At 46.8% G+C, this 26,160-nt stretch overlaps 2 protein-coding genes across 6 annotated transcripts in view; one reads left to right on the forward strand and one right to left on the reverse strand.

The window, feature by feature from the left end:
* The first annotated feature begins 991 nt into the window (after positions 1–991).
* Positions 992–19,309, forward strand: atrip (ATR interacting protein). Of its 4 annotated transcripts, XM_030052596.1 has the most exons (19): positions 1,178–1,198; positions 2,223–2,264; positions 2,409–2,709; positions 4,899–4,963; positions 5,438–5,608; positions 6,310–6,425; positions 7,525–7,682; positions 8,960–9,058; positions 9,656–9,758; positions 11,748–11,885; positions 12,125–12,314; positions 13,405–13,458; positions 14,018–14,190; positions 14,822–14,964; positions 15,534–15,625; positions 17,113–17,199; positions 17,297–17,375; positions 17,479–17,679; positions 18,252–19,309. In XM_030052596.1, exons 2-19 carry the CDS (start codon positions 2,232–2,234, stop codon positions 18,323–18,325), a joined length of 2,277 nt encoding a protein of 758 aa, XP_029908456.1. In that variant the 5' UTR covers positions 1,178–1,198; positions 2,223–2,231; the 3' UTR covers positions 18,326–19,309. The 4 variants fall into 4 exon arrangements, with proteins under 4 accessions (XP_029908459.1, XP_029908456.1, XP_029908457.1 ...); XM_030052599.1 differs by lacking the exons at positions 1,178–1,198; positions 2,223–2,264 and adding an exon at positions 992–1,132; XM_030052597.1 differs by lacking the exon at positions 1,178–1,198 and having other exon boundaries at positions 2,217–2,264; positions 11,751–11,885.
* Positions 19,310–20,553: 1,244 nt separating this feature from the next.
* LOC115358658 (tribbles homolog 3-like) overlaps positions 20,554–26,160 on the reverse strand; it is an 8,063-nt gene continuing 2,456 nt past the window's right edge. The window contains exons 2-4 of one of the 2 annotated variants that reach the window (XM_030050596.1): positions 25,644–25,922; positions 25,250–25,542; positions 20,554–22,480 (exon numbers count right to left, since the gene is read on the reverse strand). In XM_030050596.1, the coding sequence (XP_029906456.1) occupies positions 21,877–22,480; positions 25,250–25,542; positions 25,644–25,922 (1,176 nt within the window). In that variant the 3' untranslated portion in view covers positions 20,554–21,876. Of the gene's footprint in view, positions 22,481–25,249; positions 25,543–25,643; positions 25,977–26,160 lie in introns of those variants that run through there. The other variant, XM_030050594.1, reaches the window with a different exon arrangement.

Genomic DNA, 26,160 nt, shown 5'->3' on the forward strand with positions numbered 1-26,160 from the left:
TTCAACAAAAGAATCGGGAGCTAACAGTAGTGAGAGAAAAAAATATGGAGCTGTAGTGCAGCAATATTCTGAGAAAAAAAACTTTCTGAGATTAAAGTCAGGTGGACAGGTTGTTGGTTCACACTGATGGAGCTGGACCGACCGGCTCAACTGGTCAGGACCAACTGGACCGACCCTCTGACCACAGGAGGCTCCACTGACAGGGGACACAGTGACTCAGTCTGCATGTTTTCACCATGTTGGTGAGCTGACTAAGAGCTGTGAAGACGGTGACCCTCCTTACTAACAAAAGAAAGACTGAGGAGCTGGTTGTTATGGGTCACCTCCATGCCTGCCATGATTTCCCACCTGCTCTGGTGAATGATCTCCCCGTTGAAGCAAGAGAGGAGCTCAAACACAAAAGACAGCACAGAGCTTTTATCTCATCAGGAAACAGGATTCATAAGTGATAAGCAAGGAAATTTTAGAGACGGTTTCCAGATGTGTTGTTGAAAGTGTTTTAACCTTTAGTGTGTGGACATGCTGTGGCCACCAGGGTCTGAGAATAAGCAGACCATCCAGATTTATGAACACACTGAAATTACTGGGAAAGAGCAGAGACTGAACTGGGATGTAAATATATAAACTGCAGGTGAAACAAAAATCTGGACTAACTGTGTCTGATCCTGTTCATCCTCTCTTCATCAAACTGCTGTGAGGAGGCGCTATAGAGCCGCTGCAGCAACTAAGAACATTTACTCTCTCTCTCTCTCTCTCTCTCTCCCTCTCTCTCGTCTAGAGCGCCAACATAGGTAGAGCCGGCACTGCTATATACATATACATATGTATTTATATGATTATTTTTATGTATTTTGTATAGTTATAACTTATAGTCTAAATTATATATTACAAATTATGTAAATATATATGTTATTCCATTATTTTATAGTTCCGTATACTCAAACAGTTCCTGGTACCAACAGTCGCGCACACTCATGCAGAGCGCATTCGGTGCAGTTTGTACTGAGGAGTGACCCGTAGAGCTCTGATTGGTCAGACTGTCAGGGCCGTGGTTCTGATTGGTCAGAGCGTCGGTCCTCGCGGAGCGGGCTGGACGGCGCAGTGTAACGTGAGCAGCCAGACGCGTTTACCGGTAAAGTATTTCCACATTTCACTGAAACACCGTCCGTTAAAGACGTGCGGCAGCGTGGACGTGCAGGTGAACAGAGCATGCGCGTTAGACTCTGCCGCGGTAAAGTGTGCCGTTAGCTCCGCTAGCTCACCAGCTAACTAACCTCACAAACGAGGCGCTGCAGCTTTGTTTTCCCCGCCCCCTGCTCCGCCGCTGATTGGCTGACTGTCACCTCAACCGACGGGGGCAGGGGCTGCTAGCCAATCAGAAGCAGCGGCGGCCGAATGCGGGTGGGGAAAAATAAAGCTGCATGACGTGACAACATGCTAGCTAAGGTTAGCTAGTAGCTAACCGTATCTCCACAGTTTATAGGCCGAAAGGAGAAAGAGAGAGGAGACAGGGATTGAGATTAAAGTCAGGAACAGATTAGGACGAAATTAGCCGCGTGCTAACACGTTCACCCGGCTCGTCTGGGAGTTAAAGCCGCCTCGTTAGCCCTGTTAGCATTAGCATGCACAGGTTAGCCCTCAGACTCTGTGCACCAACACCAGAATTTCCCTGGTTGGGATCAATAAAGTATATCTATCTATCTATCAGTCTCTCCCAGAGGGAAGGTTCGCTGTCTGCGGTGTTCATGTGCGCCACATGCACAGGTATTATGGAACTATCGTGATATTAAAGAACAAAACTCATTTTAATAGAGCGGCATGTAAAGGCACAGCTCATAAACCAAAACACTCGATGGATCACAGAATTCCCTCTAAAGTATAAAAGTCCTGTCTGTGTGGGAGGATGCCTCTGTCCTTGATGCTTTTCCTTCATGTCGGACACGCAGCCATGCAATGTGTCACACATCACTTCACTGTGGCAATAGACACGAGCTCTTAGTTAAAGGGAAATATTTTCAACCTGGGCAAGTTTTTACAGCTATTATAAGAACTAGAAAAAGAAATAAGAAATATAAAAATATGTGCCTTAGAAACTTGTGGAAAAATGTGCATTATGTATAAATATGAACATTAATCCTATAAAATAGTACAACAATAAATAGAGAAGTCACAAACTGAGCTATGTAAAAAACAGTCTACCTATATGCAGCATATGTACACAGCTGTTGGTGATGTGGACCCCAACAGGTGGAAAAAGACTGGAGGTAAACACTTTATATTCCCATCAACAGTAGATGATCTCCAGCCCAAAGACCAGCAGCATTAGAGCTCAGATCTGAACTGAAATAATGTGTGTGTGTGTGTGTGTGTGTGTGTGTGTGTGTGTGTGTGTCTCCTCTTCCTCACAGACCCTCCTCTTCCTCATCATGGCCTGCCCCCCCACCAAACGGCTCCGCGGCCTGAACCAGGAAGCGGTGGCGGTCTTTGACAACTCCTTCGGCGACGACGAGGATTTCACTCAGGACGACCTGGATGAGATTGACATCATCGCATCGCAGGCCGACCTCGGCGGCGGCGGGGGGCTGGGACCCAAACCGACGGTGGGCGGGTCGACCTGGACGGGAGAACAAAGCAGACCGCTCCCATTGGGCAGAGCCAGAACCAATCAGAGCAGGGAGAACGCTCGCGGGAACAGCAGGGAGGCTGGTGGTGAGTTGAGCCCTGATGTGAGACTGAACATCACACCAGACTCCACTGAAAATTCATTACTTTATAGGGATGGGGAAAAAAAAGATTCACCTGAGTATCATGATTCTTTTTATATGATTTTTAAAAAACAATTTGTAAAATTACAGAACTGAATGAATGAATGAATGAATGAATTTATTTTTATTTTGGTGTCATGCTAATAAACATAGCCCAGCCCGCATGGGCTTACAGGACACCATAACTGGTGTTATTCAAATTTTCCCGGTCAGGTGATGAACACACACAAAAAAAGGAAAAGAATAACTAAAAGGAGGTCAAACAATCAAGACCATCAAGACAATATACTTAGGATAAACAGAAGATTATCGATTAAACAAAGCATCCTGTCTTCTCCTCCAAGCCCTTGACACATAGGTAGCACAGCCAAAAGGGTCATAGGTGAACAGCCACTCTAGTTTAATGTAGTCCGAATACCAGAATACTTCAGGGTTTTTTAATAGAATACGATGGAACCATGATGCTCTTAAATCATCATAACAGGAGCAATATAGCAAAAAATGAGATTCATTCTCAATTTCATTAAGATCACACATTTCACACAGTCGACCTTCCTCGGGGATGCCCTGGAAGCGTCCCACCTCTATAAACAGAGGGAGGATGCCAGTTCTCACCTGAGCCATCAATGATCTTTTGCTTCTGGATAATCGACAGGTGACATAGGGTTCAGTACCAAAGTTATGTTTGATTGCAGGTAAGTTCTTAGTTTAAAGTTAAGATACCGGTACACCATATGGACAAAAGTACTGGGCCACACCTCTTAACCTCTGTGTTCAGGTGTTTCATTCATACAGGTGTATAAACCCAGCAGCAGCCATGCAGTCTGCCTTTACAGACATTAGTGACAGAGCGTCTGGTTCTAAAGAGCTCACTGAGCTCCAGCCTGCTGCTGGAATAGTGATGGAACAGGAAGCCACCGCTGCACCAGGTCAGTCATTGTGCCGACTGTGCAGTTTGCTGGAGGAGGGGTCACGCTGTGGGCTGGTGTTTCTGGGCTCGGCCTCGGCCCCTCAGCTCCACTGAAGGGAAATCTGAACGCTTCAGCTCACCGACACATTTTGGACAATTCTCTGCTTCCAGCTCTGTGGGACCAGTTTGGGGAAGGAAGGCCCTTCATGTCCCAGCATGACTGAGCCCCAGTGCACAGAGCAGCTCCATAAAGGCGTGGCCGGCTCAGTTTGGGGTGGAAGAAGTTGAGCGGCCCGCACAGAGCCCCGACCTCAACCCCATCCAACACCTTTGGATCAACTAGAACGCAGACTGGGAGCCGGGCCCTCTGGTCCAACATCAGAGTCTGAGCTCACAAAGGCTCAAAACTCCCACAGACACTCCAACATCTGGCACAAACTCCCACAGACACTCCAACATCTGGCACAAACTCCCACAGACACTCCAACATCTGGGAGAAACTCCCACAGACACTCCAACATCTGGCACAAACTCCCACAGACACTCCAACATCTGGCACAAACTCCCACAGACACTCCAACATCTGGCACAAACTCCCACAGACACTCCAACATCTGGCACAAACTCCCACAGACACTCCAACATCTGGCAGAAAGCCTCCCAGAGGAGTGGAAGCTGTTCTCCATATTAAAGCCTGTGGGTTCAGGATGGAGCTCAGAGAAGCTCCTGCAGGTGGAGGTGGACTTTAGTCCTTATAGTCTGTATGAAACTGGACGACCTGAGGAATCTGTTGCTACCAAGCGTGTCATGTTAGGTTGGCAGCATGGTGAATAAAATATTGATGCAAAGTTCAGGTAAATTTTGTTGAGGGGAAATCTGTCATGTTCATCTCCAGCAGGGTCCCTTGACCTCTGACCTCCAGCTGTGTGAATGAAAATGGGTTCTCTCCCCTTTGCAGACACGCCCACCTTCTGCTAATCCCATGCAGTTTGGGCCCCAAAGACTGCAGTCAAACTACTCTAAATTCAGTAAAAAAAAAATAAATAAATAAAAAAAATCAATCAAAAAAATGTAAATTAACAGAAGTGTGTGTGAGTGAATTGTTTTCTTTTCCCCACCCCTAGAAATCTGTGTGTGTGTGTGTGTGTGTGTGTGTGTGTGTGTGATAGAGGCAGAGTGTGAAGTTTTTCGATGGGCTGAAGCTGACAGGTGTCGTGTTGCAGGTGTCGGGCAGCGCTGCAGGGCGGACAGTCTGCTGGAGGCTCAGCACGCCGAGCTGAAGAGGAAGGTGAGACCACCAGGGGGCGTCGCAGCTGCTGTTTCCTCACAGAAACATCAGGAGGAGCCCGAGGGGCTCGTGTTGATCTGACCCGCTTCAGGCCTCGTTCTGAAGCTTCCTGCTGGCGTCGTGGTGCCTGGTGCATCTGACAGGAGGAAACACAGAGTTCCTCCTGCGTGGCCCAGCCGACACGCCCCACGCCACAGCAGGGGCTTCTGCTTTTTACTGCAAAATAAAAGGTGCAGGGCGTGTCTCATATGGACGTGCTGGCACCGCAGCACAGCGCCCCCCCGCTGAAAATAACTGAGGAGGCAAAGCTTCGTCTGAATGCAGGTTTCTGGTTAGCACATGACCGTCAGAGAGCCTCGCCGAAGGGCTCCCCACTGATACATCACCTCTGTGTGTGTGTGTGTGTGTGTGTGTGTGTGTGTGTGTGTGTGTGTGTGTGTGTGTGTGTGTGTGTGTGTGTGTGTGTGCGTGCAGCTGCAGCAGTTGGAGGAGGACGTGGTGCTGAAGAGCGGGGAGGTGCGGGTGCTGCGGGACGCCCTGCGGGCAGCGCAGCAGGAGAAGGAGGCGCAGCGGCAGGAGCAGCTCCTCCTGCAGAGAGACAGGCAGCGCGAGCAGAGCGACAGGGAGAAGGAGCTCAGCAGGAAGGTGGGCGGGACTTCCTGTCTGCCACCTGCACACAGGAAGTTCTCACTTTTTTTGTCGCTGATTTAATTTGATCATTTTCTCTTAATTTCCTTCTATTTGTAACTGATTTTCCAGTCATTTTTTCTTTGTTGCTTATTTGAAAAAACACATTTTCGCCATGTTTTTGAAAGCAAGTTTTAAAGGGGCAGTTTTACTTTTAATGAAGTCAATAGAAATTGTCACGGTGCAAAGAAAACTTGTCATCTTATTGTGACATGAAGTTATAATCTCACCTTTTTGAGCCTTCAGCAGCATCTAAATCATTTAACACTGAATAAACCTGGGACCCTGAGACTGAACCACGTCAGACGGGGGTCCAGAACACGTTAGATCATCTTTATTGACCACAGACGTGCAAATTTGCCTTTTGCTTCACAATTTAAAACTCATCACGGTAAATCACGATCCATCCCATAATAAAACCTCCGCCTGCAGGGGGCAGACAGCAGGGAGGGACGTGGCTCCAGTGTTTTAACAGAGCTCTGCCGTTTGCTATGAAAGACTTGTGGTAAATGTTCTTCGTTGCTACAGCGGCTCTGTAGCGCCTCCCAGGGGCCGTTTGATGAGGATCAGACACAAAATGTCCAGATTTCACCTGCAGTTTGTAATATAAACATCCCTGTGTGTGTGTGTGTGTGTGTGTGTGTGTGTGTTGCGTTCAGGTTCAGTCCCTCCAGTCGGAGCTGCAGTTTAAAGAAGCAGAAATGAATGAAATGAAGAGCAAAGTGCACAGCTCTGACCGAAGCAGCAAGACGGCCTCACCGCTGCCCAGGAACAGGTGGGTTATACTACTACTGATACTACTACTACTACTACTACTACTGATACTACTACTACTGATACTACTACTACTACTACTACTGATACTACTACTACTACTACTACTACTACTACTACTACTACTGCTACTACTACTACTGATACTACTACTACTACGACTACTACTACTGCTACTACTACTACTGATACTACTACTACTACTACTACTGATACTACTACTACTACTGATACTACTACTACTACTACTGATACTACTACTACTACTACTACTACTACTACTACTACTACTGCTACTACTACTACTGATACTACTACTACTACGACTACTACTACTGCTACTACTACTACTGATACTACTACTACTACGACTACTACTACTGCTACTACTACTACTGATACTACTACTACTACTACTACTGATACTACTACTACTACTGATACTACTACTACTGATACTACTACTACTACTACTACTACTACTACTGCTATTGCTGCTACTACTGCTATTACTGCTACTACTGCTACTACTACTACTACTACTACTACTACTACTACTGCTACTACTACTACTGATACTACTACTGCTACTACTACTACTGATACTACTACTACTACTGATACTACTACTGCTACAACTACTACTACTACTACTACTGCTACATCTACTACTATTACAACTACTACTACTATTGCTACAACAACTACTACTACTACAACTACTTATCATTTCAAACTCTGATTATTGTAAGTATATGTGCTCAAATATAGGCGATATATATGTGTATATATATCCATTCATACAATATACTTTAAATTGTTTTAACATCTGAAATAAAAAAAAAATCATCATTCCAAAGGCGTGGCGGCTTTTATTTTGCCGTGGCGGTGTGCCATGATCAATTACATGTAGTGGAAACCCTGAAACTGCCTGCGGGTCACCTGGGGGTTAACCTGGCTGACAATATAGCAAAACTACAGTATGAAGTCGCCTATGGAACATTGACAGCTTAAAACAACACATTGCATCATCACATCAAAACTGCATAATTGATTATCTCCTCAGCCCTCCTCTGATTGGCTGCTCTCTCTCCACTCAGTCCCAGGGTGCTGAGCTGTGTCGCCCAGCTGAATCATGGGAGCAGCAGCAGCTCTTCCTCTCCGACAGGAAGTGGTTTTATCACCAAGGAGACGTTTGGCGCCCAGCTGCAGACCAGAATGACGCCGGTGAAAACGCCAGGGTCGGCACAGAAAGACGGTATGTTACAGTGTTGAAGGTTACAGTGATGAAGACCACAGTGATAATGAAGGTTGCAGTGATGATGAAGGTCACAGTGATGATAGTTTTTACAGTGATGATGACCACAGTGATGAAGGTTACAGTGATGATGAAGGTTACAGTGATGAAGACCACAGTGATGAAGGTTACAGTGATGATGAAGGTTACAGTGATGAAGATGTCTATGGATATTCTCATTTATCCAGGTCATCGTTCTCTTTGGGCAAAAATGAATCGTAGGCAACTGGACTTGTATTTGTCTCAGGAAGACGTTTCGCCTCTTATCCAAGGGGCTTCATCAGTTCATGCGCATCTGTCTTTCTAGTCCGCACTAGTCTAGTGCGGACTAGGGCGAAACGTCTTCCTAAGACAAATACAAGTCCAGTTGCCTACGATTCATTTTTGCCCAAAAAGGTTACAGTGATGAAGTTTTTACAGTGATGAAGGTCACAGTGATGATGAAGGTTACAGTGATGAAGTTTTTACAGTGATGAAGGTCACAGTGATGATGAAGGTTACAGTGATGAAGTTTTTACAGTGATGAAGGTCACAGTGATGATGAAGGTTACAGTGATGAAGTTTTTACAGTGATGAAGGTCACAGTGATGAAGGTTACAGTGATGATGAAGGTTACAGTGATGATGAAGGTTACAGTGATGAAGGTCACAGTGATGAAGGTTACAGTGATGAAGTTTTTACAGTGATGATGAAGGTCACAGTGATGAAGGTTACAGTGATGATGAAGGACACAGTGATGAAGGTTACAGTGATGATGAAGGTTACAGTGATGAAGTTTTTACAGTGATGAAGGTTACAGTGATGATGAAGGTCGCAGTGATGAAGGTCACAGTGATGAAGGTCACAGTGATGAAGGTCACAGTGATGAAGGTCACAGTGATGAAGGTTACAGTGATGAAGGTCACAGTGATGAAGGTTACAGTGATGAACCTTCTGGATGGAGTTAGATGACGTCTGTTTGATTCCACAGACACTCAGCAGCTGAGACAGGGTTATTGCTGTTTGCACACAAACACATGAAAAGGACTGAAGCTAGGTTTGTAAATTACCCAGAACTGTCTGTGGACTTTCTCTTCAACCAGTGACAGCTGTTCCAGCTGTTCTGCAGCACGGGTCCTCTGGACAGGTTCCTCTAGAAAAAAAAATCAGTTTGGTCTTTTTCTGTGGATGATAGACATTTTGTGTGTGTGTGTGTGTGTGTGTGTGTGTGTGTGTGTGTGTGTGTGTGTGTGTTGCAGCAGATAGAGGTGTGTCTGGCAGCAGATCCACTGACAAACAGGAAGTTCCCCGCCCAGACCCGTTCCTGTCCATCAGACCCAAACAGCACCAGTGCCGAGGTCAGTCCAGTCTGCCAAACAGCTGTATGAAGAAATAATAAAATATCACCTTGTTGTATGCGGCCTCTGCTAATTAAATTAAATTGAATTAACAATATTAAATTAACTCCTCAGTTTGAAGAGAAGCGGCATGCTCTCTCTTGTTTTTCTTACCTAGGAAACACATTGCTGGCAGCTCTACAGTGTGTTGACCAGCAGGAATTTACAAGGAAATAATTTGATAGCCATAAAAACTTACTGGGAAATTATCTGGAAGATGATGTGTAAGAACTTTTAAATTCCTTGTAAGTATTTAGGAACTTAATTGGAAGGTAAATGTAGCCGCTCAGACTCTCCAGCTGTTTGAATCACAACCAACCTGTGTTAGTTAGTGACATTTAGGCTTTAAATCTTTGCGGTTTCATCAGTTCAGCTCTGTATATCTGCACCCTGCTCCTCGCTCTCCGTGGGTGTGAGTCAGTTCGAGCGGTCCGGTGTTTTGGTGGTCGGTGGGGCGGTGTGCAGTCTGGAGAAGCAGTGCATTCTGGGTGGACCCGGGTGGCCAAACATTTTCACCAGCTCTGCTCCTCTGTGGGCTGTACCCTGTGTGTCCTGCAGGTGGCGCTCTGCTGGGCCTGTTGCTGCAGCAGCCTCTGTCTCCCAGCAGCCTCGGCCTCTGTCACCTCCTGTCTGTCGCCGCGGCCGACGCACACGGCAGCAGGTAGATCAACATCACAACCACGAGTGAAATCATTTGATCTCAGCCTGCAGAGGAGCCCTGACCTGTTACAGGAAAACTATATTATTTAGTGGGCAAGCTGCAGCTTGCACACTCATGTTCTTCCTACTATTTCTTTCTTTATTTCTTTATTTCTTTATTTATAGGTCCGTTTTTTTGGACCGTAACTCCTCCTACGGCTTTGGTTTTAGGCCCACACAATGAATTGGGAAAATGTGCGGCCCCATTGGGAGAAGGGTGCTATTACTTTTATAAGGAATCTGACTCACGGAATTCTCAAAATTCCAATTTTCCTGAAAATTTCGGCCATAGGAAATGAATGGCCAAAACTTTGGAAGGCTCCAGGGCCCACAGCTTTGGACCTGCGGCCACGCACCAAATACGAAAAACGTGCGTCTTATTGAGAAGAAGCAGGGTTTCGATTTTCAGACCGATCCGACATTCCGTTTTTCCACAATTCCAGTTTGAAGTCGGAATTCCAGACGCAATACACACTAATGGAGTTGAACTAGAGTGGCATTCCTGAGCGGCTAGAGTGGAGCAGCCCTGAAAAATCGCCTAAAACTTTTGTCTTTAACTTGCTCTGCTGGCCACAATTTTCACTCCACATGCATACATTTGGGATCAAATTGTAGGAAAAATAGTTGTGCTTTGAAAAATGTAAATACAAAAGCAAAGTAGCTTCAACTTTTTGCACTGTGACACTTAACGAGGCAGGAGTGCCAGCTCTCTCCCCCATAGACTCCCATTATATCTGAAATGCAAAGTCTCGGGAGAGAAGCAGAAACTCACACTTTTTCAACTCGCTGTTTCTCGGGCATTTTTGGGAGTTGGAAAATAATTTTGACACAGTTTGAAAGCTCAAAGCCTTACCTTTCTCATGATACGTTTTATTTTCTGCTCGGAAACCGCGCGCCGCGGTTACGCTTCCAGCTTGCCCACGCAGTTTCCCCAGAAACTGCACAATCCTCTAGTTACTATTATTATTACTATATCACTATGTTATTATTACTATATTACTGTAACTATATTCCTGATGATTAAAATGGTCTGTGCACAGGTCAGGTCAGTGATGCTGGATCAGAGCTCTTGTGTTTTAAATGCTTATGAAAGGAGAAAAATGTAACCTGGACTGTGTTTAGATTCTTGAAGACGTGTCTCCTCCCATCCAGGAGGCTTGTCCAGCTCTGACAGACAGGTGGGGCTGTCTCACCTGTGGGGGCGTCATCCAGCTCATCAGTGCTCCTCCCTGCTGCGAGGACCTTTGACTCCAGGAGTGAAAGATGCCGCGTGACCCCTGAAGACGGTGGTCACAATGGGGAGGAGCATCAGCCGCCTGGAGAACGTCCCCACAGGTGAGACAGCTGGGACGCCCCACCTGTCTGTCCGACCTGAGGAAACGTCCTGCATGAGAAGGGAAACGTCCTCAAGAACGTCCAGACAGTCCAGCTGAGCTCCACTCAGAACCAGGAGCTGCTGACGGAGAACCTCCACTTCCACGCTCTGTCCTTAAGTGTTGAGTTATTCGTTAATTCATTAGTAATTAGTGAAGTAATTAAGTAGCATATTTGAGAGGCAACTATTTTAGTCATAGGTCATAATCTTGTAATTTTTCAGTTTTGTTTTTCTAATGTTCAAGGGTTTTTTTTGTAATATTTTTGTAATTTTTTGCTGATTTTTGGCAAATTTCTTTTTTATAGAGGAATAAAGTACAGGAGAAGATGTTGCTCAGGCTAAAAGATCTTTTATTCAGGAGAGCTGTGTGCTGTCTGTGGAAAAATGAAAAGTGTGTATGAAAGCTCCACTGGGCCAGTACTGTAACTGACCTGCTACAGTGCAGTGACTTGTGTGTGTGTGTGTGTGTGTGTGTGTGTGTGTGTGTGTGTGTGTGTGTGTGTGTGTGTGTGTGTGTGTGTGGCTGTATTGTTATGATGATGATGATGATGATGATAATGGTGTGGTCTCCTCCAGCAGCTCGGCAGCCTTCCTCCTCCGCAGCGACTCGGCCAGGCTCAGGTCTGCCGGCAGCTCGGCTCACAGTCTGGCTCTGACCGGTTTGAACCTGCTGAGCCAGACTCCGCCCCCCGCCGCCCACGCCGCCGCCAGCAGGTACACACAGTTAACGCTGTGTCACGCCGTAGTTTAGGGAAATAAGGGACTGAGCAGTTATTATTCCTGAATGATTATCAGGCTGATGTTCTGAATGTTTTCATGTTTTGAAGTCTTTTGTTTGTTTTGTTCAGAGGATTAAAACCCCTGACCCAGAATGCACTTTGTTTACGGGCTTTTTTGTATTTTACTTATGTATTTTACTCTGTGTGTGTGTGTGTGTGTGTGTGTGTGTGCAGGGTGTGTCCCGGGGCGGTGCTCCTGCTGCCCCTGCTGTCCCAGCAGCTGTCCCGGCTCTGCCAGGCGCTGGAGGCTCTGCACTCGGCCGGCCCGGCGCCGGAGGAGGCGGGGCGCTCGGACCTGGACCTGCAGGAGGCCGGCCTGGCCGCCCTGCGGGCCCTGAACCTGCTGCTGGACCACAGCCAGGAGGTGGGAGGGTCACAGCCACATCACCATCTGCTGTCTCATCCATAAGATACACAGGCCAGCGGCCGAGATACACACCCTGGCTAATCTGTTTAACCTCAGTCCTGGGCTAATCTGTTTAACCTCAGTCCTGGGCTAATCTGTTTAACCTCAGTCCTGGGCTAATCTAGGCTAATCTGTTTAACCTCAGTCCTGGGCTAATCTGGGCTAATCTGGTTTAACCTCAGTCCTGGGCTAATCTGTTTAACCTCAGTCCTGGGCTAATCTGTTTAACCTCAGTCCTGGGCTAATCTAGGCTAATCTGTTTAACCTCAGTCCTGGGCTAATCTGGGCTAATCTGGTTTAACCTCAGTCCTGGGCTAATCTGGGCTAATCTGTTTTAACCTCAGTCCTGGGCTAATCTGGTTTAACCTCAGTCCTGGGCTAATCTGGGCTAATCTGGTTTAACCTCAGTCCTCGTCCAACCTACAACAGGAACTGAAGCTGGTTAGCCCCGCTAGGCTTTTGTTAGCTTGCTAAGCTAGTTAGCTTGCTAAGCTAACAGCAGCAGCCTTCATGGGTCTGACTTGCTAAGTGCATGACGGCACAGCTAGCTTCAGCTAACAGGCTAACAGGGTTTATCACATCAAACCAGTTTCACATGTGCAGGAAGGATCAGGCAGCAGGTATCGATCGGGCAGCAGGTATCGATCAGACAGCAGGTATTGATCAGGCAGCAGGTATCGATCGGGCAGCAGGTAGGTATCGATCGGGCAGCAGGTATCGATCGGGCAGCAGGTATCGATCGGGCAGCAGGTATCGATCGGGCAGCAGGTATCGATCGGGCAGCAGGTATCGATCAGACAGCAGGTATTGATCGGGCAGCAGGTATTGATCAGGCAGCAGGTATTGATCAGGCAGCAGGTATTGATCAGGCAGCAGGTATTGATCAGGCAACAGGTATTGATCAGGCAGCAGGTATTGATCAGGCAGCAGGTATCGATCGGGCAGTCTGTTTGCTTGTATCTGGGGTGAAAATGAAACAGGACAGACAGGACAGGGCCCAGCTAGTGACACCTCTGACCTCTGACCTCTGACCTGTCTCTGCTCCCAGGTGGTGGAGGCGCTGCTGTCAGAGCCGACTGAGGAGGAGCAGACAGATCCCAAGGTACACACACACACACACACACACACACACACACACACACACACCTGCCTCACCTGGGCTGACAGAGCAGCTGATGAGTTCACGCGTCTGAAACCTCCCAGACACTTTCTTTTTGTTTTCTGTGTCCAATCAGAGCAGACTGACAGACACAAGGGTTTGTGGGAGTTGGAGTCTTGTTTCCTGTGATGTGACTGAGTGAACACTGAGGCTGACGTGAATGAACAACAGGAGCAATACAGATTATTCACACAGATTATGTTGATGGGTTGGGCTGTGCTGGTGCTTCCCCTCCACACACACAACACAGATTACACATGAAGATCTGCTCCCACACCTGTAACGTTCAGGGCATCTTGATTTATTTGTTTGTTTTATTTATTTTGGCTGATTAATTTCAGGTTATATCCTCGTGTTTTGGTTTTTTTTTTCTAATTTTTGGTTATCTCTTTTTCTCTCTCCATCCTTCCTTCCCTCCTTCCTTCCTTCCTTCCCTCCTTCCTTCCTTCCTTCCCTCCTTCCTTTCCTCCCTCCTTTCCGTCCCTCCTTCCTCCCCTCTCAGACGGAGCAGTGTGCTGTGGGTGCTGGGCAGACTTCCCAGCATGCCTTGCTGCGGTGTGTGTTGCGGCTGTGTGACGTGACGTTCAGCAGCCGAGCGGCTCGGAGGGAAGATCTGCTGCAGGGCGCCATGACGACGCTGTGTGTGCTGCTGGAGAGGAGCACACACACACACAGGCACGAGCGCACACACACACACACACACACACACACACACACACACACACACACACAGGCACGAGCGCACACACACACACACACACACACACACACACACACACACACAGGCACGAGCGCACACACACACACACACACACAGGCACACGCACGAGCGCACACACACAGGCATGAGCACACACACACACAGGCATGAGCGCGCGCACACACACACAGGCACGAGCACATGCACACACATAGGCACGAGCGCGCACAAACACACTGGCACAAGCACGCACACACACGCACAGGCACGAGCACACACACACACACACACAGGCATGAGTGCGCGCGCACACACACACACACACAGGCATGAGTACTAATGTAGTAATTTATTTTCTGTTCATTAATTGAATTGTTGCTAATCTGTAAATCTCTGTTGAAAGTCTCAAAGGTTCAGATTAACTCGGATGAAGTCAGCAGAGATTATCACAATACAAAATAAATGAGTCTGAGTGACTATTGTGACATGACGTAATCTGATGTAATCTGATATAATCTGATATAATCTGATGTAATCTGATATAATCTGATATAATCTGATGTAATCTGATGTAATCTGATGTGTGACCTGTCTCTCTCTCTGCAGGCTGCAGTGTGTGTTGCGGAGCTCTCTGCTGTGTGTGTGTGTGTCAGCAGACAGCAGGTGCCAGGTGGTGTCCAGGTGTGTGTCGGTGCTGCGCTCTGTGGCCGACCACCGGCCGCTGGCCCGTCAGCTCTGCTCGCAGCACGGTGAGGCTCCGCCCCCTCCTGCCGCTCGCCGCCCTCACTGCGCTTATACACTAACACGTTCACGTATGACAACATTAACACACAAATCCATTCATACATGCATCAAGTTTAAGCTCCACTGAAGCCCCTTTTCACACAGCGGGGGGGCGGGGCGAGGTCAGGGGAGGTCAAAGGTCAACAGCAGCAGCCAAATAGAATAATCATTTATTTATTCACAGAGATTAAGGATCAGAGCGTTATGATGGGAGTGTATGAAGCCACTCCCACTCCCAAATGTCATGTTGATCCCCTTTGTTACACAGAATGTACAAAATGTAACCAGTTTGATCAAAGCAGATTTAAAACCCTGTGAACACCCTGAGGAACCCTGAGGAACCCTGAGGAACCCCACGGGGGATCAGCTCCCATGATGCCTCCACACACACACACACACACACACACACACACTCTGGGCTGAACTCTAATGAACCTGTTACAGTTCAAACCAGTGACATCAGCATTCTCACTGTGTGTGTGTGTGTGTGTGTGTGTGTGTGTGTGTGTGTGTGTGTGTGTGTGTGTGTGTGTAGATAACTGTGTGTTCCTCAGGTTGTTCCACTACATCAGAACCAGACCAGACAGCCAGGCAACACACACACAGTGGATCATGCTGGACCTGCAGGTGACACACACACACACACACACACACACACACACACACACACACAGAGCACCCTCAGCTCCCAACACGTCTCTGAAGCTTTCAAAGCTTTCTCATGTTTTTATTTCAGTTTTTTCCCAGCCTTTCTGTTTTTTCTCATTTTTTCTTTTTCCTGTCAGTTTTCTTGCTTCATTTATTTTCCTCGTATTTATTTTGTTTTATAAAATGTGCATTAAACATTTTTACTCCAAAGCCAGGTGTGTGTTGGTGTTAGTAAAACTGTAAATGCTGACACTGCAGATTTGAAATGTACTACAGATATCAGTTATCAGTGTCCTGGATTATTGATAATCTGTCCTGACAATCCAGCGTCAGTCAGGCTGCAGCATTTCCCATCATGCCTCAGTTCTTTTCCTGCCGGAGCTTTAAGCTGCCGCTCCTTATCAATCGTTCATTATCAATACATGAGGTGATCAATACACACACTGCTGAGTGCGAGCTTTTACTTTGAAAAACAAACTCACTCAGCACCCCCTGCTGCCACCACCATCCTGCTATTGATCGTGATGTTATTGATGATGAAGTTATTGATTGTGATGTTATTGATCATGACGTTATTGATGATGATGTTACTGATCGTGATGTTATTGATAATGACGTTATTGATCATGATGTTACTGATCGTGATGTTACTGATCATGATGTTATTGATGATGATGTTATTGATCATGATGTTACTGATCGTGATGTTATTGATGATGATGTTATTGATCATGATGTTACTGATCGTGATGTTATTGATTGTGATGTTACTGATCGTGATGTTATTGATCATGATGTTACTGATGATGATGTTATTGATCATGATGTTATTGATTATGATGTTACTGATCATGATGTTATTGATCATGATGTTATTGATCATGATGTTATTGATCATGATGTTACTGATCGTGATGTTATTGATGATGATGTTATTGATCGTGATGTTATTGATCATGATGTCACTGATCGTGATGTTATTGATAATGACGTTATTGATCATGATGTTATTGATCATGACGTTATTGATGATGATGTTACTGATCGTGATGTTATTGATAATGACGTTATTGATCATGATGTTACTGATCGTGATGTTACTGATCATGATGTTATTGATCATGATGTTATTGATCATGATGTTACTGATCGTGATGTTATTGATGATGATGTTATTGATCATGATGTTATTGATCGTGATGTTATTGATCATGATGTCACTGATCGTGATGTTATTGATCATGATGTTACTGATCGTGATGTTATTGATTGTGATGTTACTGATCGTGATGTTATTGATCATGATGTTACTGATGATGATGTTATTGATCATGATGTTATTGATTATGATGTTACTGATCATGATGTTACAGATCATAATGTTATTGATTGTGATGTTATTGATCATGATGTTACTGATCGTGATGTTATTGATGCTGATGTTATTGATGCTGATGTGTGATCAGGTGGTGCGTTTGCTGAACAGACTGTTGACTCAGAGAGCAGAGAGCTGGTCCGCTTTTGCCCAGAGCAACTGCCAGTGTTACACTGAGGTAACACACACACACACACACAAACCCACCCACACACACACACACACACACACACTCACACACACTCACTCACTCAGCTGCTCTGTGCCTCTCTCAGCTGGTTCAGACGGTGGTGGTGCTTCTCCATCGTCAGTGGTTGGAGCTCAGGAGCTTCCAGGAACCGACAGACGCTGCAGGTCAGTGTCTCCGCATGCTAACATGCTAACATGCTAACAGTTTTGTTTACATGCAGCAGCTTGTAAACACAACATGTCAACATGCTGTCTCCCTCTCCTCCAGCTGGCCCCGTGCGGCGCCCCCTGCGGGCCGGCGGGGGCGGGGCCTCTCTGCTCAGGGAGGCGGTGCTTCTGCTGCACTGGCTGCTGCTGCAGCACGGCAGCTTCTCGCTGTCCTGCAGGCCGCTGCTGCACATGTACGACCAGGCCGTCCCGTCAGCACGGGACACCCTGAGGAGCCTGCACCCCCTGTCTGAGAGCGAGGGTACACACACACACACACACACACACACACACCACAGAAATCCTCAGGGCAGTTCAGCTGCAGTGAGGCGAGTAACAGCAGAATGATTAGTCCATCAGTAGAAAAGTTATTGATCATAATCAATAATCACTGGATGGTTTTAGTCGTGTTTTTCTGGCTCGGTCCATTAAATTATCAGAATATCAGGATATCCCGTGTTGTTGCAAAATTTCAGCATCAACCTCACATCTAAAAAAACTTCTTTTTATTTTATTTCATTTATTTGAATTCTTTTAATTCTTCCAAAATCTTCTGAAGTCGGTATTTAATGTGCATGAGTTGCACATTAAATTAAAATTGTCAGTGTGATCAGAATTCTCTGTGCTTTTGCAAAAATTTTGTCTCATCAAATCACAGGATCCAGTATCATAAACATGTTGATGTCAGCCCAAATTAGATTTATTTTGCTTTATTCTAAATTCTTCTGAAATCTGCTAAATTAAGAGTTTGGTGTCCTGAGCTGCTCCTCAGCCTGGCTCCGTGCTGCAGGTGACCTGTGTGACCTCACTCAGCTGTTTCCTGCTTCCTGTCAGAGCTGGCGCTGGATGAGATCTGCCGCTCGGAGGCCGACGACGCCGACGACATGGACACCGACACCGGCCCCTGATTGGCTGACCACGGGAACCCTGATGACATCACAGCTCCAGTGTTGGAGGAGCGGACTGGATGTGGACCGCACATGAACACGTGAACACATGAACACGTGAACACATGAACACATGACTGTGACAGAAGCTGCGTGCTGACTCGGCCCATCAAAGACAAAGGATCAGCGGGGAGAGGACAATGACATCATTGTCCTCTCCTCCAATCGCTGAGGTCAGACTGCAGCGCCCACACCGAGGCCACGCCCACGCAGAAACCTGTTTTTGAACAAGCAGCTTCTTCTTGGCATTTTGACGTTCTGTCCCCATGAGAGCCGAGCTCTTCTTCTGTGGTGCGGCCAGCGAGCAGGAAGCACTTTAAGTGTGATGTCACGTCTTCTCAGCTCCGCCTCCTCCTCTGTCAGCCTCGTTTCCAGCAGCGCACTTCCTGTTTCCTGCAGGTTTGGACGCCGCTGAGACGTTTGGAAGCTGATTCATGACGAGTGTGTGTGCTCTCATTTGGACACAGAGCTGTTTTCTTTTTTTTTCTGTTTTTTAATGTATAAATAAAGTTGCATCTTCAAAGCCATCCGTCTCCACGTGGGCGTGGCCTGACACGAGGCCGCATGACGTGCACAAAACAAATGAAGTGTCCTGAGTGCAGACAGGCTGGGGGTCCTACAGACAGGCTGGGGGTCCAACAGACAGGCTGGGGGTCCAACTGACAGGCTGGGGGTCCTACAGACAGGCTGGGGGTCCAACAGACAGGCTGGGGGTCCAACAGACAGGCTGGGGGTCCAACAGACAGGCTGGGGGTCCTACAGACAGGCTGGGGGTCCAACAGACAGGCTGGGGGTCCAACAGACAGGCTGGGGGTCCAACAGACAGGCTGGGGTCCAACAGACAGACGTAATGAGATGGAAAATCCTGGAAAAGTCATGGAATTTAAAAATGTGTTTTCCAGACCTGAAATGTTTTGTAAAAGAATAAAACAACTAGAAACCTGATATTCATGTTCTTATGTCCTTAATACAGTGTGTGTGTGTGTGTGTGTGTGTGTGTGTGTGTGTGTGTGTGTGTGTGTGTGTGTGTGTGTTGGGGGGGGGTCGCGGTTCAGAGCTCATGAAGTGTTCTTAGTTCTTCGTTCTTCGTTCTGATTCGTTCCCTGTTGGAACCAGCAGGCGGTTCTTGACGTTGTGGTTCTTCACAGAGCCAGAGAGGCGACCTGTGTGGCCTTCAGGTGCCAATGGAGCAGTCCGACATCCAGGACTCTTCACTTAGTGGCTGAGCTGAGCTGCCTTCAGGTGCTGCTCGGTCAGACGTGGGAGGCTCTCTGAGAGGTTCTGCGCTGGAGCCTGAACGTCGCAGAACCCCACCTGAAGTCACGTTGTTCTGCGAGGAACCCTGATATCTGATCCAGCATCACTAAGATCATTTAAATAATTATAAAGATAGTTTTGTTGTCATATTTTAACTTTAACAAACTTTCATATTTTTTGTGTTTTTTTCCAGTTTCCTTATTGTCCCTTTTTCCCTGCAAAGTCAGTGGGTTTCCTCCCCGACCCCGAGGCTTCAGAAGAAAAAAACACGTGAAACAAAAAATGTCAAATGTCACAAGAATTACATGAAAATGACCCCCATATACACATACATACATATACATGCACATTTTTACAAATACTTGTGTGTATACACATATATATATATATATACACTACTCACAAAAAGTTAGGGATATTCGGCTTTGGGGTGAAATTTCAGGATGAACCTAAAATGCATTCTAACCTTTCCAGGTGAAGTTAATGTGACCTTCTGTAAACTTTTGAATGCACATGTCCAACTGTTCAGTGTTTCAGTACTTTTTGCACAAGTTGCTGTTCTCTAACAAGGAGTTTAACGGCAAAATTCACAACAGGTGTTTGATGCTCCAGCTCATCGAGGTCGTATCATTAGGGAACGGCTGCTGGAGACTGGGGTACCTCAGATGGAGTGGCCTGCACTTTCTCAGACCTGAATCCCATAGAAAACCTATGGGATCAGCTGAGTCGCCGTGTAGAGGCTCGGAGCTCTGTACCCCAGAACCTCAATGTCCTGAGGGCCGATTTCTTGTGCACCCTGGTCCTCGTTCTGCTGAGGATCCCACAAGACCCTCAGGGACCCACTTTGGAACCCACAGCTCTAATATGTAGTTTAATCCTCAACACACACACACACAGAAAGAGAGAGAGAGAGAGAGACTGGAGGTTGTGTCTGTTTTATTAGTTTCAGGACAAACGGACGTCTGCAAGTTTTTACTGGAAACAAGAAAACATGAGATTTTCCAGAAGAGGCTGCAGGGAGACGAGCAGCGAGGCTGAGGTAACGTTCACCTGTAGAGTCACACACACACACACACACACACACACACACACTGCATGCTGGAACCATGTAGCTGCAGTTTTGTTTCTTGAATATAAAGTGTCGACCTGCAGAACTGCCATCAGACTGGGACGGACCGATCGCCTGCCTCGGGGTATCAGGGCCCAGTTTTACAGTTTTTCAATAATCAGCATCATAATTTAGATTTACACGATGGCTGATGTGAAAACACTCTTTCTAATATGCTGGTAAAAAAAAACACTACTAATATGATAATGCTCAGCAAACATCTGTTAATTAAGAGCAATGTTTATACTGGCTGATTCCTGAATAACATCCGGGACGTCCCGGCAGGAAGAGCATCATAACATCAGAGTTATTGCACTTCCTGTGACCTCATCACCTGCAGCAGCTCTCACACACACCTGGAGGCAGAAGGCACTGAGACACACACACACACACACACACACTTACACACACACACACACACTGATCTGAGGCTGAATGGACTGAAGTTCATGTGTTCCCCTGCGACGGCGGCATGTCTGTCTGTCTGTCTGACTGACCTGTCTGTCTGTCTGACCTGTCTGTCTGTCTGACTAGAGGATTAGGATGTGGGGCGGGGCGGGGCGTGGTGTTTGTTCAGAGCCTTTAACAGACGATGACCTGGAAATTAACTTTAAACAGCAGAAACAGAGAGAGCTCAGGATTACTACAAAAATATTTTTTCAAAAAGGAAAATGTCCAGAAAACTAGTTTTCTAATTCTGACAGTTCAGTGTTTGATAGCATGAGGGAGAGAGAACCAGCTGTGCTGAGGAGCTCGCTGTCGGGCCGCGGCGGCTTTGCTCCTGCAGACGAAGCGTCTCGTGACCCAGAAGTCAAAGCGACACGTCGGGGTCAGGTGACCGGCCGGAGGCGGGCTGTGACCTCTGACCTCTGATGACCCCTGACCCCGGACTCGCTCACAGTGCTCTGCTGTAACGCCGGCGAAACACCACCAGCGACAGAACTGCGTCTCAAACGGGTTTTCAGTCTGAGCTCCTGAACACGCTCTGAGGAAGGCACGTGATTGGCTGGCTCCAGGTGTGCTCGCTCCTGATTGGCCAGCCCCGGTCAGAAGGAACCAGGAAGTGTAAACATGGACAGAGTGAGGGAGGAAGGCACTGGAGGGTCAAGTAATCCAGGGTGTGTGTGTGTGTGTGTGTGTGTGTGTGTTAGGATGCTTCAGTGAATACTGGCACCACCTGGTCATCACTAGATTGCTTAGTTTGTAGAGGTGTGTGTGTGTTGTGCTGGAGTGTGTGTGTGTTTTGAAGTGCTGTGTGTGTGCTGCGATGCGGTGTGTGTGTGTTGTGGTGAGGTGTGTGTGTGTTATGGTTGTGGTGAGGTGTGTGTGTGTTGTGGTGAGGTGTGTGTGTGTTGTGGTGAGGTGTGTGTGTGTCCGGCTCGCTCAGCCAGGGGTGCATGAGCAGCTCAGACGCCTGCAGTCTCTCGGCGGGCGACTTCCTCAGCATGCAACCAATCAGACACTTGGCCCGCGGCGACAGCCAATCAGGGAGGCTGAACGTCCCGCGGCGGATCTTGGCGAACAGGGCGGCGGGCTGCGTGTCCTGGAACGGGTATCGTCCAATCAGCATGGTGTACAGAGACACGCCCAGGCTCCAGATGTCGGCGGCGCGGCCCGAGTACGACGCCTTCCCGCCGCTCAGCAGCTCGGGGCCCACGTAGGCGGGGCAGCCGTGGCGGTCGGTCAGGGCGTCGGCGTTGGCGTCCGGCAGCAGCACGGCGTCGTCCAGACTCTGCAGGGCCAGCCGCGTCCTGCAGGAGACATCACAGGTCACATGACCGCTGTCCTGCGAGCTGATAGGACGGCTTTACCACCGTGGAAACTGTAGTACTATTACTGCTTCATCTCTTAATAACAGTATCTGTAGTAGTATTGTAGTATTAGTTCTAATAGTGTTAGTAGTACTATAGGTGGCAGTAGCACTGCAGTAAGTGGTAGTAGTAGCAGTGATAGAATGCAGTTATGCTCAAAGAGCTCAGTACAACACTAACTAATCCTATTACCAAAATTATTAACCTCTCGATTTCTCAGGGAATGTTTCCGACTGTTTGGAAGTCAGCTGTTGTTGTCCCGATATTTAAATGTGGAGATCCCCTTTCCACCTGCAACTACAGACCTATCAGCATCCAACCTACAGTATCAAAGGTCGCAGAGAAAGTGGTAGCTGAACAAATCACCCGCCATCTGAGTACTAGCTCATTTGCTCTGCACCCAATGCTATTTGGCTTCAGAGCCAATTATTCAACTGAAACAGCCAACTGCTTTTTAATAGAAAAAATCAAATCTCTATTGGATGAAGGTGGTGTTGTTGGAGCTGTGTTCCTTGACCTCAAGAGGGCATTTGATACTGTTAATCATAAAATTCTCATGTCCAAGTTGTCTAGTTTCAATTTCTGTTCAGATACAATTAAGTGGATAGAATCATATTTGTCAAATCGATCTCAGTCTGTCCAAGTACAGAATCATCAATCAGCTGCCCTTCATCTGTCCACAGGAGTCCCACAAGGATCCATCCTGGGCCCATTGCTATTTACATTATATATCAATGATTTTTCATCTGTATGTCCTGACACCAACATCCAAATGTATGCTGATGACACAGTAACTTATGTACATGGTGTCTTTGTATCAGGGGAGAGACTACAGGTTGTATCTGAATACAAGTACCTTGGTGTTTTGATTGACTCCAAACTTTTGTTCAAGGCTCAGGTGAAAAAGGTCTGTAACCGGGTCAAATTCAGTCTTTCAAACTTCAGGTTCATTCGAGTGTCAACAGAGGCGGCCAAGATGTACATGCATTCCATGGTCTTCCTATATCATTTACTGTTTAACAACCTGGTCGCAGGCTAGCAACACCACTCTAAAACCAATAGAGTCTTTGTATAAACGAACAATTAAAATCCTTGACAAGAAACCGGTACATTTTCATCAATGCCCAATATTAAAAAAATATAACTTGTTGAGTTGGGAAAACCTGATTAAATATGTAGATGTTTGTCTTATGTACAAGATTATATATGGCTTGACCTCTCCTCCGCTCAGACAGTTTGTCAACATAAGAACAACTGCATACGGGTTCACAAAAGGTGCTGCAAGAGGGGATTGCATCATCCCACTCAGAAAAAGTATTTTCAGTCAGTCTGCATTCTCTGTTAGAGCTGCACTAGAATGGAACTCCTTCCCAGCAACTATTAGAGAACTGGATACGTGTAGTTCTTTTACAGCTCATTTAAAGAAATGGTTCATTAGCACTCAGCTCTGTCAGCACTAAGACTTAGTCGCACCTTGCTGTCCTCAGTCTGTGTTGAACTTCCCTTGCTGTCGACTGTCACTTGTCACTATCTTGCTACTGCCAGTCTGCCTTCATGTACCTGCATGCATGTCTTACTGTGGTTTTGACTTTATTGTGTCAGATTTTACAAACTGTGCATGCTTTTTGTATCTGTCCCTCTGCTTTGCATGTTCTACTTATTGTCTAACAATGCAGCTCAATGTGGTCTTACTCAATCTACTTTTCTATTAACATTAATATCATGAGTCTCTGTGTTGCATGTTTTAAGGGTGTCCTGATGTTTTTTATTAATATTATATATGTTCTTTTTTCTTCATTTTATTAATTGTTCCACATGTTTATAAATGACCTCAGTAACTTTGTAATTTCAATTTCAATCTCATTTTCATATTCTGTTCTATTCTGTTTTTAGGGTGGCTCTGTAACATCTGTCCAGGGACGACAGATGAAAAATAGCCTCTTGGCTAACTCTGGTGCATTTACAGCAGTGTTTATTAATGTGCACTGTCCCTGTTAAATAAACAAACAAATAAATCAATAAAAATAAGTAGTAGTGGTAGTACTAGTAGTAGTAGTAGTAGTATTGGTAGTAGAAGTTGTATTGTTATAGTAGTAGTACTGGTAGTAGTAGTAGTAGTTGTTGTATTGGTAATAGTAGTAGTACTGGTAGTAGTAGTAGTAGTAGTAGTAGTAGTAGTAGTTGTATTGGTAATAGTAGTAGTACTGGTAGTAGTACAGTATTAAAGTTAGCTTAGTATCAACAGCAGTGCTAACAGTGGCAATATTAAGCAGTAATATTAGCAGTGTTAGCATTTGTACCAGCAATATTAGTAAAAGTATTTGTGTTAGTACCGTTAGCATTAGCGACAATGCTACCAGCAGTTTTAGCATTAGCACTAGCAGTAGCATTAGCAGTACTGGTGATACCAGCAGCAGTATTAGTATTAGCAGTAATATTAGTACTAACAATAGTACCAGTAATATTAATAGCAATAGCATTAGCAGCAGTGTTAGCATTAGCAGTAGCATTAGCAGCAGTGTTAGCATTAGCAGCAGCATTAGCAGAGTTAGCATTAGCAGCAGCATTAGCAGTGTTAGCATTAGCAGCAGCATTAGCGGTGTTAGCATTAGCAGCAGCATTAGCAGCAGCATTAGCGGTGTTAGCATTAGCAGCAGCATTAGCAGAGTTAGCATTAGCAGCGGTGTTAGCGTGGGCGTGGCGTTGTACCGGTGGCGGTCGGTGAAGGTGAACTTGCGGAGCTTCAGGTCCCGGAGCACGACGCCGTGCCGGTGGCAGTGCGTCACGGCGTTCAGCATCTGAGCGAACAGAAGCCCCGCCTCCTCCTCGTCCAGGCGCTTCCTGCTGCGCACGTACGCGTGCATGTCGCCGTGGTGACCCGGCTTGAAGACGTACACGCTGTCCTGGCCGATCACCACGTCCGATGGGACGCACACGTTGTCATGGTGACCGAGCTGGGCGTACGGGGCCAGGTGCTCCTGGTATCCACGCAGAGGCAGCACCTGGTAACCATGGCAACAGGGACAGGCATCAGCGTTACCGTTGCTATGGCAGATCAACTTGGCAGTGTGTGTGTGTGTGTGTGTGTGTGTGTGCGTGTTACCTTGCAGGTGTAGCGCTGTTGCGTGTGTGTGTGCACGGCCCAGTAGGTCTCCACCCCCTCGCAGGGCTCAACCAGGAAGTAGGGCCCAATCCTGGACTGGGATTGGCTGTGGGTTGGCTGGGAGGCGGGGCCTCTGGGCCTCAGGCAAGGTGATAGGCTGGGGGTCAGAGGGGGCGGAGCCAGATAGGGTCGTTTGCATTTCAGGGAGTGTTCCTGAGGCTCGTCCAATAGTCTCTTCAGACACACCTGGGACCTGGCTGAGGCCACGCCCACACTCATCTGTGATTGGAGGAGATGAGAGATCGTCATGGTAACAATATTTTAACACAAATGTTCTAACAGTTCAAGTGAGGACCGTGCAGACTCAACCAACAGGAAAGACAACACGCATGTCGTGATGAGAACCATGTAGACTCAGCCTTCAGACTCCAGTTGAGTCTAAACAGTCCTCATCTGTAACAGAGCGCCGTGTTCCAATCACCCTGATCAATACCTAATCAATCGCACCGACCTGAGC

Source organism: Myripristis murdjan, chromosome 5, assembly GCF_902150065.1.
Source record: "Myripristis murdjan chromosome 5, fMyrMur1.1, whole genome shotgun sequence".
Classification (NCBI taxonomy): domain Eukaryota; kingdom Metazoa; phylum Chordata; class Actinopteri; order Holocentriformes; family Holocentridae; genus Myripristis; species Myripristis murdjan.